The 14178-nt window shown below is 42.2% G+C and overlaps 2 protein-coding genes across 3 annotated transcripts in view; one reads left to right on the forward strand and one right to left on the reverse strand.

Annotated features, from left to right (window-relative positions):
* Window positions 1-14178, forward strand: part of LOC109621380 (cGMP-dependent protein kinase, isozyme 1) — a 143848-nt gene that overhangs the window by 54002 nt on the left and 75668 nt on the right. The gene's annotated exons all lie outside the window — the stretch shown is intronic.
* Window positions 11538-14087, reverse strand: LOC134288500 (chymotrypsin-like protease CTRL-1). The gene has a single exon (XM_062853544.1). It carries the CDS (start codon window positions 12690-12692, stop codon window positions 11538-11540), a length of 1155 nt encoding a protein of 384 aa, XP_062709528.1. The 5' UTR covers window positions 12693-14087.

Below are 14178 nucleotides of genomic sequence, written 5' to 3' on the forward strand. Positions count from 1 at the left end.
AGATAATGATAAATTGTGGAATTAGCCTAGGTTAAAAGACACAGAAATTAAAACTATAAAAAAAAAGATAAACGATATGATTTTTGATGCCATGAAATGTATTTTTATTAAACGTATGAAAGTGCGACATTCATCAACATGTGACTTAAGTTTTGTTAAAATGGGCTTTCGAAGACACGAGAAAGGCGCAATCACCGTTAGGTGGATTAATTAGGGGTTTTTCTGTTATTTCTGAAGAAATTGGTGGAAGAATTTATAAGAATATTTCTGTTGGATATTTCCAAATGAGTTCTTGGATGTTTTTTTTAAATCCGTGAGCGATGTCCTATATGAATTTCTGGAAAATACATGGAGAAATTTTGGAAAGCAACACTGGCACTGAGGGATTTTTTAGGGATTGTTTGGAAATTTTTCTCACAAACCCCTGGAAGCATTTCTGGAAGAATCTTTAAATAATTTTCGAAAGGATTCCACGAAAAAAAATACAAAAAGTATTATATGGGAAATTTTTGGAAGAAACCCTAGTGAAATAACTGAATGAATCACTTGAAAAATGTCCGAATCCTTGGTTATGTATTGAATGAATGCGTGGAAAAATTTCAGGTGAAATCCTTGAAAAAATATCGGAAAGAGAATTTTTTTGGAAGATTTTCAGAAAATTCTGAAAGATTTTCAAAAGCAATTCCTGGACAAATTTCTGGAAACATATTCGGAGGTAATGTTAAAGAAATCCTTTTATGAATTTTTGTACTTATCCCTTGAAGAATTCCTGAAGCAACAATGCAAGATTTTCTATATTTATTTTTTGAGAAATTTCTTGGGAAAAAAACATTTTAAATTTTCGAAGTCCTTGTTGGGATACCCACAAGCAATTACCGAAGAATGCTTTCGAATCCTTGGGTGTTTTTAAAGATTCCGTTGAAGAACTTGTGGAGGAATATTTGAAGAAATTTTCGAATGAATTCTTGGAATATTTTTAAAAAGAGTTCATGTAAGACTTTTTTAATCATCCGGATGCGTTTCAGAAATCTTTGAAGATTTTTTCATACCAATTCCTGGAGAAACTATTGAAAAAAATCCTTGCACCTCTCTCGGAGATTGTTGCATATTGGGGGCACAACAGTTGAACAAGAAATGCATCATGTTATTTACTTATATTCGAGAGAAGACGTTTCCAATACCATAAGAAAATTCTTCATACCCAGTGCCCAAAGCATTTCTTTCTATACAGTATCCAACAATTGTCTGCTAAATGCTTAATATCACTCCTATGTGATGTCCCGTTAAACTGCAGTGGGTGTTAGTAAACCGTATCAAAACCACCTAAGTGCCACCGACACAAAACGCGCTATCAGCCGTTAGTTAATCCATTCACGCTAGACCGTTTGTGTAGGTAAACAATCACGCAGACCTTATCCGCTCTCTAATCGTGCGGATAAAACGGGTGACCTAATGAGCCTTGAAGCGCCAAGCCGGTTGGTTGTCGGCTGTCCGCTGTTAGAAAACGACTCATCAAACGGAACCAAATCGTTCATCAATCATCATCGTGCATCGGAAATCAAGCATTTGTTCCAATGTGATGGGAATTGTGTACATACCTCGATGAGGGCAAAAAGAGCATTCCAAATATGTTCCCATTGCATATTAATGTTGTTGGCGGTCGGTTCGCATCGCCTCTACGCCCGCTTGGGTGACATTTCGAAGCCACCCCAGAGGAAAGCTCTACTTTGTCACCTGGGAAATTGACCTACTCGTCGTCGGTCGACGTGCTTTTCCGTTTGTTGGTTTGCCTGGCTCTATTTTGGGGAGTGTAATAAATTTCCTTGTAACAAAAGTATGTAGCTCACGACGGACGGCGACCGGCTATGGAGCAGGACTTGAATCGAGACTGCTTTCAACCGGTGTGAAGGGGACTAAAGTTTTTCAGAACACGTTTGATCCGCGTTGTGACGCCGTGCTATTCTAGAATATATGAACGGCAGGATGTACAAATAAGGAAATTTATTAATAGAATGTACGACGTGACATTTAGAGCATTGCAACTTCTGTCGCATATTTGTTTGGGTATGGTGGTCCATTATTGTGAATACGGGGGGAAAGTTTACATTCCCGTTCTATGGCTTGAATAGAGTAAACTGGAAGGCAATAAAATATGAGTAATCGCAATCCCACATTAAATCATTTAGGCAAGAATCCTATGCGGTAATTCTGATGCATGAAAACTTCTCTCTCTTCTTGGCGTAACGTCCTCCTGGGACAAAGCCTGCATCTCTGCTTAGTGTTCTATGAGCACTTCCACAGTTATTAACTGAGAGCTTCCACTGCCAATGACCATTTTGCATGCGTATATCGTGTGGCAGGCACGAAGATACTCTATGCCCAAGGAAGTCAAGGAAATTTCCTTTACGAAAAGATCCTGGACCGACCGGGAATCGAACCCGTCACCCTCAGCATGGTCATGCTGAATACCCGTGCGTTTACCGCCTCGGCTATATGGGCATGAAAACTTACATAACCTCAAATATCTTGAGTTCCTGAGGAAAGTTTATTATGTAAAACAACAGATATGATTACTTCTAATTCACTTTCTCTTTCTCTTTGCGTAACAACCCCACTGCGTCATACCCTTCTTTTAAACTAAGTGCTTTATAAGCACCGTGATAGTTGTTAACTGAATGCTTTCTCTGTCGATAATGGCAAGTTTTCATGTGTATGCCGTGTGACAGGCCCGAGGCTGGTTCATCCCCATGATTCTGTGCCAATATTTTACTTTAACATGACTTGGCTGTTGGTTCGGTTCTATTGATTCCTAGATCCACTTTCAAGCTTGTAGAATTCTGCAAATAAATAGGAGAGTGGCATTTGGTCGAGTGTAGCAGTGCGGATGACAGCGACACTAATAGAGATATCCCTTATCCCTTATTTGTAGAGCCTTTGAAACCACTGCTTCCATTGTGTAGGAATGTTGTGGTATGACTCATGTTTGCTTTGGTGCTTAACAAATATCCTGTCACAATTGAGATGTGATGGACATTGGCTGATGTAGCACTTGATCCCAACTAGGCTCAACTCGTTTTATGAAGTCGATTACCTTTACTTACCTATAGTCGATTACCCTTACTTACTCTTACTTACCTTAGGCCGGGGTGGCCTCTGCCTTCATTCCACTCGGTCCATGGCTGTGTGTCCCCAGATCGTCCTCCACTTGTTCGACCCACCTAGCTCGCTGCGCACCACGTCTTCTTGTACCGGTCGGATGACTCTCGAGATCCATTTTAGTCGGGTTGCTATCCGACATTCCTGATGACGTGACCCGCCCACCTTAGCCTGCCGATTTTCGCGTTATGGACGATGGTTGGTTCTCTCAGCAGCTGATGCAGCTCGTGGTTCATTCGCCTTTTCCAAGTCCCGTCTTCCATCTGCACTCCGCCGTAAATGGTACGCAACACCTTCCGTTCGAAAACTTCAAGGGCGCGTCAGTAATCTGCTCTGTTTCGTGCCCATAGAGAACAACCGATCTAATCAGCGTTTTGTAGATAGTAAACTTCGTGTTCCGGCGATCTTTATTCGATCGTAGAGTTTTGCGGAGTCCAAAGTAAGCACGATTTCCTGCCACAATGCGCCTCTGAATTTCTCTGCTGGTGTCGTTGTCGGCGGTCACCAGTGAGCCCAAGTGCACGAATTCTTAAACCACCTCGATCTCAGAACCGTCGATAATAATCCGGGGTGGCGGGCGCGGTGATTCCTCCCTGGAGCCCTTTGCCATCATGTACTTTGTTTTTGACACATTAATGACTAACCCGATTCGCCTGGCTTCACTCTTTAGTCGGATGTACGTTTCCGCCATCGTCTAAAACTTACGAGCAATAATATCAATATTATCAGCGAAACCAAGCAGCTGAACGGACTTCGTGAAAATCGTTCCACTCGTGTTTATCCCCGCTTTCCTAATTACACCCTCCAAATCAATGTTGAACCTTGTCGTAACCCTTTGCGAGATTCGAAGGGACTCGAGAGTGTCCCTGATACTCGAACTACGCACATCACTCGATCCATCATCGCCATCATCAATCGTATCAGTTTATCCGGGAATCCGTATTCGTGCATAATCTGCCATAGCTGTTCTCGATCGATTGTATCATACGCCGATTTGAAATCGATGAACAAGTGATGTGTGGGCACGGTGTATTCGCGGCATTGCTGCAACACCTGGCTAATGGCGAACATCTGGTCCGTTGTAGCGCGTTCACCCATAAATCCAGCCTGATATTGCCCCACGAACTCTCTTGTAATCGGTGATAGTCGGCGGCATAAAATTTGAGAGACTATCTTGTAGGCAGCGTTCAGTAGTGTGATAGCGCGGTAGTTCCCGCAATTCAACTTGTCGCCCTTTTTGTAAATGGGACACACAATACCTTCCATCCATTCCTCCGGTAATACTTCCTCCTCCCAAATCTTGGAAATGACCCAGTGTAGTGTTCTCACCAGTGCTTCTCCACCGTATTTTAGAAGCTCGCTTGGTAGTTGATCTGCTCCAGCGGCTTTGTTGTTTTTCAACCGGCCAACCTCCTCCTCAATCTCTTGGAGATCAGGGGCCGGAAGTCTTTCGTCTTGTGCACATACTCCTAGATCTGTTACCACGCCACCTTCGGCACTTGCAACGTCGCCATTGAGGTGCTCATCGTAATGCTGCCGCCACCTCTCGACCACCTCACGCTCGCTCGTGAGAATATTCCCGTGATTATCTCGGCACATGTCGGCTTGTGGTACAAAGCCTCTGCGCGAGCGGTTCAGCTTCTCGTAGATCTTTCTGTGTCCTTAGCGCAGTACAGCCCTTCCATCGCTTAGCGATCCCATTCTTCCTGCTGGCGCTTCTTCATCCGGAAGACTGAGTTCTGCCTGTTCCGCGCCTGTCTTTTTTTTTTTTTTCCTTCTAAACCATAGGGAGATAATCTGCTCAACAGACACCCTAACAGAAGGTTAGGGTAGTGTAGGTCTGACAGGCCGTCTTCTACAACAAAAGTAAAATCCAGGACTACTCTCTCCTCGTACCCACTAAACCATTCCTATGGTCGCCAAACCCTACGTCTCTCCGGAACCACCAAGAAGGTATTGCTTCAGAGAGGGGCTTCCGCGCCTGTCTGTAACGCCTCATTCGCTCTCGTACGGTGTTGCAGCATTCTCGCCCATGCTGCATTTTTCTCGTTTTTCAACTGTTCACATTCGCCGTCGTACCAGTCGTTTCTGTGATTCGGATTCGCGAAGCCTAGTGCTGTAGCCGAGGTACATACTACCTATGGCGGATCGGATGTCCCTCCAGCCATTTTCTAGTGTAGCTGCGCCAAGCTGCTCTTCTTGAGCCACTTCTACGTTACGCAGCTGCTCGATGTTGAGTCGCGGCGTTCGACTTCGACGCGTGGTGATAACTGTCGAAAGTTTTGAGCGCATGCATACAGGGACTAAGTAGTGATCTGAATCTATATTCGCACTGCGGTATGTGCGGACGTTGGTTATATCCGAGAAGAATTTTCCATCAATCGACCACGTTCTAGATTTGGTTTTCTGTTTGGTGGTCGGGTGATCTCCAGGTGTCTTTGTGGATATCTTTGCGGGGGAAGAAGGTGCTTCGAACTACCATACCACGGGAGGCTGCAAAGTTTACGCATCGCTGGCCGTTATCATTCGATACGGCGTGCAGTCTGTTTCGCCAGATTACCGGTCTGTACATTTCCTCCGTTCCTACCTGCGCGTTCATGTCGCCGACAACGATTTTCACGTCACGCGGCGAGCAACGCTTAGAACGCGTAGAACGCTTCTTCTCGTCATCAGGTCTCCCTTCGTGTGGGCAGTGGACGTTGATGATGCTGTAGTTGAAGAAACGGCCCTTAACTCTTAACATGCACATCCTTGCGTTGATCGGCTGCCACCCGATCACACGTTGTCGCATCTTGCCCAACACTATAAATCCTGTTCCCAGTTCATTGGTGGTGCCACAGCTTTGGTAGAAGGTAGCCGCTCGATGCCCGCTTTTCCACACTTTCTGTCCAGTCTAACAAAATTCCTGCAACGCCACGATGTCGAAGTTGCGAGGATGTAGTTCATCGTAGATTATCCTGTCACATCCTGCGAAACCTAGTGACTTGCAATTCCAATGTCCAAGTTTCCAACCGTAGTCCTTATTTCGTCGCGTGGGTCTTTGCCGATTGTCGAGTCGTATTTTCTCCTATGTTATTCGCAATGGCGATTTTTACGGGTGGCTTATTGGGCCTACGCCAACACTCTTGTCTCGCCGGAGGGCTATCGTGCCAGCTCTGTTTAACGTCTCAACCAACACTGGGACGACCACGCTGATGGGGCTACCACATTGGATCTAGCTGGGCGTGGTGCAGCGTTTCTTACTCAGCCGGTGGATGCCAGAACAGACGCTGTTTGAGCCACACCTTCTTGGTGAACAGACGCTCGGGTCGTACCTCCTCAATCTAGCTGAAGTCAGAAGGACAACTGTGCCTGTGGCACTGGCACAGTGGCTGATTTGGATGATGATGATGATGATGATGATGATGAAGATGAAGATGATGATTATGATGATTTAGGTGATGTGATGATGATGATGATAATGGTGATGCTCAAGTAGCACACTTGTCACAGAAGAGTCGCGGCGGTGCAGGTTTTTGTTGCGCAGAAGTCACTATGACTTACTTCTAGCAAGTAAGTATTTATTTGTTAGAAGTGAGACACAGTGACTTCTGCGCAACGAAAACCTGCGCTGCAGTGTTTCTTCTGTGACAAATGTGTTACTTAAGCTATGATGATGATGATGATGATGTTGATGATGATAATAATAATGGTGATGATAGTGATAGATGATATGAGATGATGATGATGATGGTGATGATGAAAATGACTATAATGATTATGATGATGATAATAATGATGATGACCGACGGTTCATTCTACGGGAATTTTGTGCCATAGTTTCCTATTAATGGTTCGATTGGTTCAGTCGTTCCAGAGTTATGACCATTTCAGTATTCTGGTCCAGTACCACAGGGTTCAGATATGAAAATCCAGGAAACCCATTTATATGACACGGCGTCTTTTGCCTTTCTCGTACACCAATGTGTACTGAAGGGCTATATGTTCACTCAAAAACCGAATTTTCGATAGAACGCTCGGAGGGTCTAGTCACATATACCAATCAACTCAGTTCGACGAATTGAGATGATGTCTGTATGTGTGTATGTGTGTATGTATGTCTGTGTACAAAAGGTCACTCATTTTTAAGGCACTTCCCATTGGCCAATTTTTCGGATTATAGCTCGAATCGAACCGGAATTTTACCGCATTGTTTGCTATTGAAAATGGTCTGGATCGGTCAAGGCGTTCCGGAGTTATGGCCATTTGAGTGATCCGGACCAGCACCGGTAGAACTGGCCACATATAAAACTGAACCAAGCCCCATCATGTGACACATCAAACTGCGGCGATTTTCGCAACCTTCAGCATGGTTGACGAATTTTGTGTGGATATCAACACACGAGACCGAAAATTCTACGATTTCGGTCCAAAATTCTACGATGTCGGTCCAAAATTCAAGATGGCGGTCTAAAATCCAAAACGGCAGCTCCAAATTCAAGATAGCGGCTGTATAAAGGAGTTTTAAGCCCTAAACCATGCAATATGGGTATATTTTGTATGGGGAAGATGTCCGGAGTCCAAAAATGGTGACCTGAATATCCAATATGGCGGTTCCAAATTCATAATGGCGGCTGTATAACGAAGTTTTAGGCCCTAAAACCATGCAATAATGGTTTGTTTGGTATGTGGAAAATGACGACCAGAATAACCAAGATGGCGGTCTAAAATCCAAGATGGCAGCTACAATTTCAAGATGACGGTTGTTTAATGGAGTTTTAGGCCCTAAATTTTGTATGGGGAAGATGTCTGGAGTCCAAAAATGGCGATCTGAATATCCAAGATGGCGGCTCCAAATTCAACATGGAGGGTGTATAGTGGAGTTTGGCAACCTGAATATCCAAGATGGCGGTCTTAAATCCAAAATGGCGGCTCAAAATTCAATGTGGCGGCTGTATAACGGAGTTTTAGGCCCTAAACTATGCAATAAGGGTATATTATGTATGGGGAAGATGTCCGGAGTCCAAAAATGTTAACCTGAACATTCAAGATGGCGTTCTAAAATTCTAGATGACAGCTTCAAATTTAAGATGGAGGCTGTTTAAAAGAGTTTTAGGCCCTAAAACCATGCAATATGGGTACATTTGGCATGAAGTAGGAGTCCAAAAATGGTGACCAGAATATCCAAGATGGCGGTCTAAAATCCAAAATGGCGGCTCCAAATTAAAGATGGCGGTTGTAAAGTGGAGTTTTTGGCTCTAAAACCATGCAATATGGTTATAATTTGTATGGGGAAAGTGTACGGAGTCCAACCTGAATATCCAAGATAGCGGTCTAAAATCCAAAATGACGGCTACAAATTCAAGACGGCGGCTGTTTAAAGCAGTTTTTGACCCTAAATGCATGTAATATGGGTATATTTGGTTGGTATAGGGAAGATGTCTGAAGTCCAAAAATGGCGACCGCAATATACAAAAAGGTGGCCCAAACACCAAGTTGGCGGCTCCAAATTCAAAATGGTGGTTGTTTAATGGCGTTTTAAGCTCTAATTCCATGTCATATGGGTTTATTTGATATAGAGACGAATTCTGGACTCCAAAAAATGGTGACCAGAATATCCAAGATAGCGATTGAAAATCCAAGATGGCGGCTCCAGATTCGCTCATATATGTCCTTAAGAGTTTGAGACTCAATCATCAAAGCTACATAAACGATATGATTTCTGGTGCCATGTAATGGATTTTTGTTTAACGTATGAAAGTGCGATATTCATCAACATGTCACTCGAGATTTTTTTGAAATGTGTTTCTAAGGCACGAGAAAGGCGCCATCACCGCTAGGTGCATTAATTAGGGGTTTTTTTTTTCAAAAATTTATGAAAAAATCGGCATGTCTCAAAATTGGCCAGAAGCATGCTTAGACTTTTTCCTCATTTGCGACTACTCATATTTTCTATAATACTAAACATTTTCCAAATTTATTCAAGCTGTTCTAAACTTAAACTATATTGTGAAGATTTCAAAGATGAACCTGAACATTTTCATCTACTTTTCGATACACTCCTTACATGGTCTCCTTCAACAATTTTCTCGCTTTTTTTGGTGGGTTTGCCATACGGACTCTTGCTGAATTTCTTTGAAGAATTTCTCCAATAACTCCTTCAGGAATACACCAAGGGTTTGTTAAAAAAAAAATCTATACATTCTTCTAAGGAATTAAATTTGTATTTCCCCCTTCATGACTTCCATTCTATCAAGGTCATCTATAAATTCATGCCGGGCCCGTAGCGTACTGGCTTCATAAATGGATGGTCATGGGTTCAATCCCAGCCCCGGCAATTGCTTGTTTTCGCCAGTTGCTCTTCCCCCCCGAGAGCGGCTGACAATCGGACCCTCTCCTGAGCATATGCTCTGATGGACCCGAAAACTTGGATATCGGCTAACGGCAACTCATAATGGACCCCCAATTGGACTGGAAAGGGAACACGAGCCACACATCAACAACCTCGTGCTCATCATTCTACCATGGACAGAGTAGAAAAGTGACAGCAGCGCAAAGGCAACCAGTTCGTTATAGTAGAATAAGAATAGAATACATATAGGCGCTGTACAAAGAGTAAGTGCCAATTGGAATCACTCACGCAGTGCCCTAGTAGACAAAAGAGCTGTAAATAAGTTTAAGTGATTAAAGGAAAAAAAATCTTTAAATTCATTACTAATTCTTCCAAGAATTCTTTCTCAAATTTGCAACTTTTACATCGAGATTTTTTAGTTCAGAAATCTTTTCTAATGATTACTTCAAGGACAGTTTAACTATACTTCCAACTTCTTCTTCTTAGTGGCTCTACGTTCCCACTTGAACTTGGCCTGCCTCTCTTCAACATAGCATAGTGTTCTTTCAGCATTTCCACAGTTATGAATGGCTTTCTTTGCCTGCCATTCTCTATTACACCAACGAACCTAATCTCAAAATGACTGGACTCTCAGGTCATTTTGACAGATGTAAAATAAGCATGAAAAGAACGGAAACAAGATCGATAAAAGTCGGCAGTGCTCACAAAACACTAAACTGAGAAGAAGACTTTGCCTATGGGATGTTACGCCAATTTCTTTCAAAACTCATGCATTTTATTCTCAGGGCACTCTCCTCAAGGAACTTCTGAAACTCCTCACTTTAGAAAATCTTCCAGAGAAAACTTCGGCTTCTGCAACTTCTTAAAGTATTATTTCAGGAATTCCTCCAAGAAATCCTTTAAAAATATCCACAATATATGTTTGGCTTTGCTCTATGCATTCTTTATTTGAAAATTTCTCCAAAGAATATAAAAAAACAACAAGTGTTTCTTTAAAAAAAATCGTTAGTAGCAGCATATCAAAATAAACATCGCATTTTAGATCATAAATTTGCAACTGTCAAGGTAAGCACTTTTTGCGCAGTATGCCGCACATTTAAATTGAAATTGCAAGAAAACGGTAAGAGCTAGACGTTTGGTGTCAAATAACGAATTGTAAAGTGAAGCAGTTGCCACAACTTTGCTTTGGAAGGAATTTTAATTTATTACGCACAAATTTAAACACACTACTTTTGAGCTATTTACTCTAGAAAACTTAGTTATTTAACTTGACCAATCGATTCAAAGATGATATTTGATAGAAGAGTCAATAATCTTTTGAATAAGGGTAAAAAACTGCGATAAGTTTGACCAGCCAGTTAAGGCAATAATTATCAAAAACATGGAAAGTTCAATTTGTTTCACCATTTAAAAAGATTGTACTTACGAACCTAACACCCTGTATATAGATAGGTTACTTAAATTATGTACTTAAATTTCAGCCGGCTAAGAGAAAAGATGTTTGATGTTATATCACATAAACCTATTTCATTTTTAGTTACATACATTTATTAGATATTTTATCAAAATTATTGAATGTTTCTCTCTTACAAGTATTGCGCTAGGCTCTCCTGAATCCACTTCGAATAATACGCCACATTCATGAACACCGTATTAAAATCTGACACGTTCCCCATAAAACCAAAGGTCGAAATCGCTGTCAGGTAGTACTGTCCATCAAATGACTCTTTCTTCAAATACAATACTGATCCCAAATTGAATGTTTCATAGAAATTATGGATCCCGTCAGTTGAAATACTGCAGACTTGACCCTCAGTCAAATTCAAATCAATTTGGTACATGTTTAACTTTCTCTGACAGACTTCCGAATCAATCACCTGAACAATTTCTCGGGAATGCTGGGTGCTGTGGTTCACATCTGGAATGTTCAACTTGAAACTAATGGGGAGCTGTGCAGCGGGAATGTCAAATGGATCTGATGAAAGGATGCATATTGGGATCGTAGTAGTTGGCCGCCCTAGCTTAACCAACGCAATATCGTTGGTATTTTTTATGGAGTCATAATCAGGATGTACAAATGTGTTGCGAATGGGAATTCTCGTTGAAGCATCCAATCCGATAACATAATCAGTATCATCTTCGTAATCATATACGATATCCAGAGGAGGTTCGATGACCCATGCCGACCTGAAAATGAATTCTGATTATTATACATGGAATAAAAAAAAAAACAATTTGTTATTGAAACTTGCAAACTCTTCGCATTTCGTTCCCGGCACCTGGCAACGGTAATCAGAAAACTAGGATGAATCAAAACTCCCAAACACCAAAATCTGGAAATTGGTTTTGATTGGGATCTTGAGATGTAAGCATACCAGGGGTGCTGATTTACAAATACTTTATCTTTTCCCGGAGTACCGCAGTTCTTCAAGTCTAGCAAATTGTCTTTACTGTCAGACTCAATACCAATGATTCGCTTGGTGTCTACCGCAAAATAAGGTATAACAGGCACTTTTGATTTGATCCAGTTCAAATAGTAGGCAACGTCTGTGAACATAACGTAGTTGTCTGCATCTACATTTAATGTGAGCGGGTTAATTTTGGCATTACTAACAAGTCCGCGTACAATCCAATTTGTTCCCATTCGCATATACAATCCGCCTCCACTGTCTCCATGACTGACATGTGTGCTGTTGAGGCGGCCTGCACAGAATGTTTTTGACTCGAAGTAATACTTGTTGTAATGCAATCTATCACTCTCCCAGCATGTTTTGCTTGATACTATTGGCATCGTTGCTTCGCTCAAATGTTTGGGCAAGTTGTATCCTTCATCTAGTCCCCAACCAATTACGAATCCAATTTTTGAGGTTATTTTGCTCAATTGACTATCACCCTGCCACAAACATACGGGTTGTATGTAGCTTGTAAAGGCAATTTCACTAGACAGCTTCAGCAACGCAATGTCATTTTCGAATGTGTCCTTTTCGTATTCTTCGTGTCGAATTATCTTGTCGACATCAAATTGCCGCACGTTGTCCTCCGGTGAGTCAAGATTGGTAAAACCCACTTTGATAAATACCCGATTCGCCGGAAGCATTTGCAATCCTTCATATGTACAATGAGCTGCCGTTAATACGAATTGCTCCGTCACAATCGTAACTCCACAAACATAGCTGGTCCAACCTAGTCTGTATCTATGGAACATTGCACCGTGCCATGGCCACGCCCCATACCGTGCCTTGTATCCATGGGCAATCAGTGAATGTGCTGACAACTTTCTTTCTCCACAGCTTCCCGCTGAAACGAGAATATTTCACACCATGTGGCTATCAATCAGAACGCAACAGTTAAGAAAAAGCTTACTTCCTCCTGCCGACCGTACGATGAACAAGCTTAGCACCAACGCTACTCTCACAACTGTTGATGCTCCCATGGTCAACCGTGAACTAATCTTATATTTGGCTTAACACGGCCGTACAACTTTAATGGGAATCCCTAGGATAGTTTCTACACCAAAAACTCGCATTTTTGTTTTGTGTGAGAAAACGCTCAAAATTTATTCGCGAAATACATCGATAGCGATACTTAACAGCTTGACGGATCTGCAGTGTTGCCGCCTGGTGGGGCCCGCTTGAAAAATAACAAGAAAAACTTGTTTGATTATACTTCTTTACGCACATGGTGGCAGATACAAATAGGATTTGGGGTGACTGTATTTTGACTTCCGCCAAAACAAACCGGCCCTGCCAAAGACAAAACAACGACGTACATTTGTAAAAAAAAATCTAGGGTTTACGCAGTACTGGAACAATAAATCATAATGCCTTCTTCTAGAATCACCTTGCATCATGCGCTTGTCAGTACAATTTAGTACCCCGACATTGTGGGCCATCTAGAAAGGTTTCTTCAGAAATTCCTCCGCAAGTTCTTTCAGAAATCTATACAAGATCTATTTCATGAAATCACCCATGGATTTCTTTACAAATGCTTTTAGGAATCTACCAAAAATTTGTTCAAGAAAATCTTCCAAGAATTCGTTTAGAAAATCCTTCGGTTTGAAGCAATTCCTGTCTTCAGCAACTTTTTTTAAGATTTTTTTCACAAATTCTTCCACTGGTTTCTTCCCAAAATCATCCGGAGATTCCTTCAAAACTTTGCACAAAGCTTTCTTCAAGAAGTCCACCAGGAATGTGTTGAGGAATTGCTATAAGCCTTCCCGCATGAAAGAGTCCAGAAATTTCTTCTGGGATGCATCCTTACTTACTTACCGATCAGGCTAAGGCCGGGCTGGCCTCTGCTGTACATAGTAGCCGTCTCCATTCCACTCGGTCCATGGCTGTTTGTCTCCAGCTGATGCAGCTCGTGGTTCATTCGCCTTCTCCAAGTCCCGTCTTCCATCTGCACTCCGCCGTAGATGGTACGCAACACCTTCCGTTCGAAAACTCCAAGGAATTGGTCCTCTGCACGTAGAGTCCATGTTTAGTGCCCATAGAGGACTACCGGTCTAATCAGTGTTTCGCAGATAGTTAACTTCGTGTTACGGCGAACTTTATTCGATCGTAGAGTTCTGCGGAATCCAAAGTAAGCAAGATTTCCTGCCACAATGTGCTTCTGAATTTCTCTGCTGGTGTCGTTGTCGGCGGTCATTAGTGAGCCCAAGTACACGAATTCTTGAACCGCCTCGATCTCAT

Source organism: Aedes albopictus, chromosome 2, assembly GCF_035046485.1.
Source record: "Aedes albopictus strain Foshan chromosome 2, AalbF5, whole genome shotgun sequence".
NCBI lineage: Eukaryota > Metazoa > Arthropoda > Insecta > Diptera > Culicidae > Aedes > Aedes albopictus.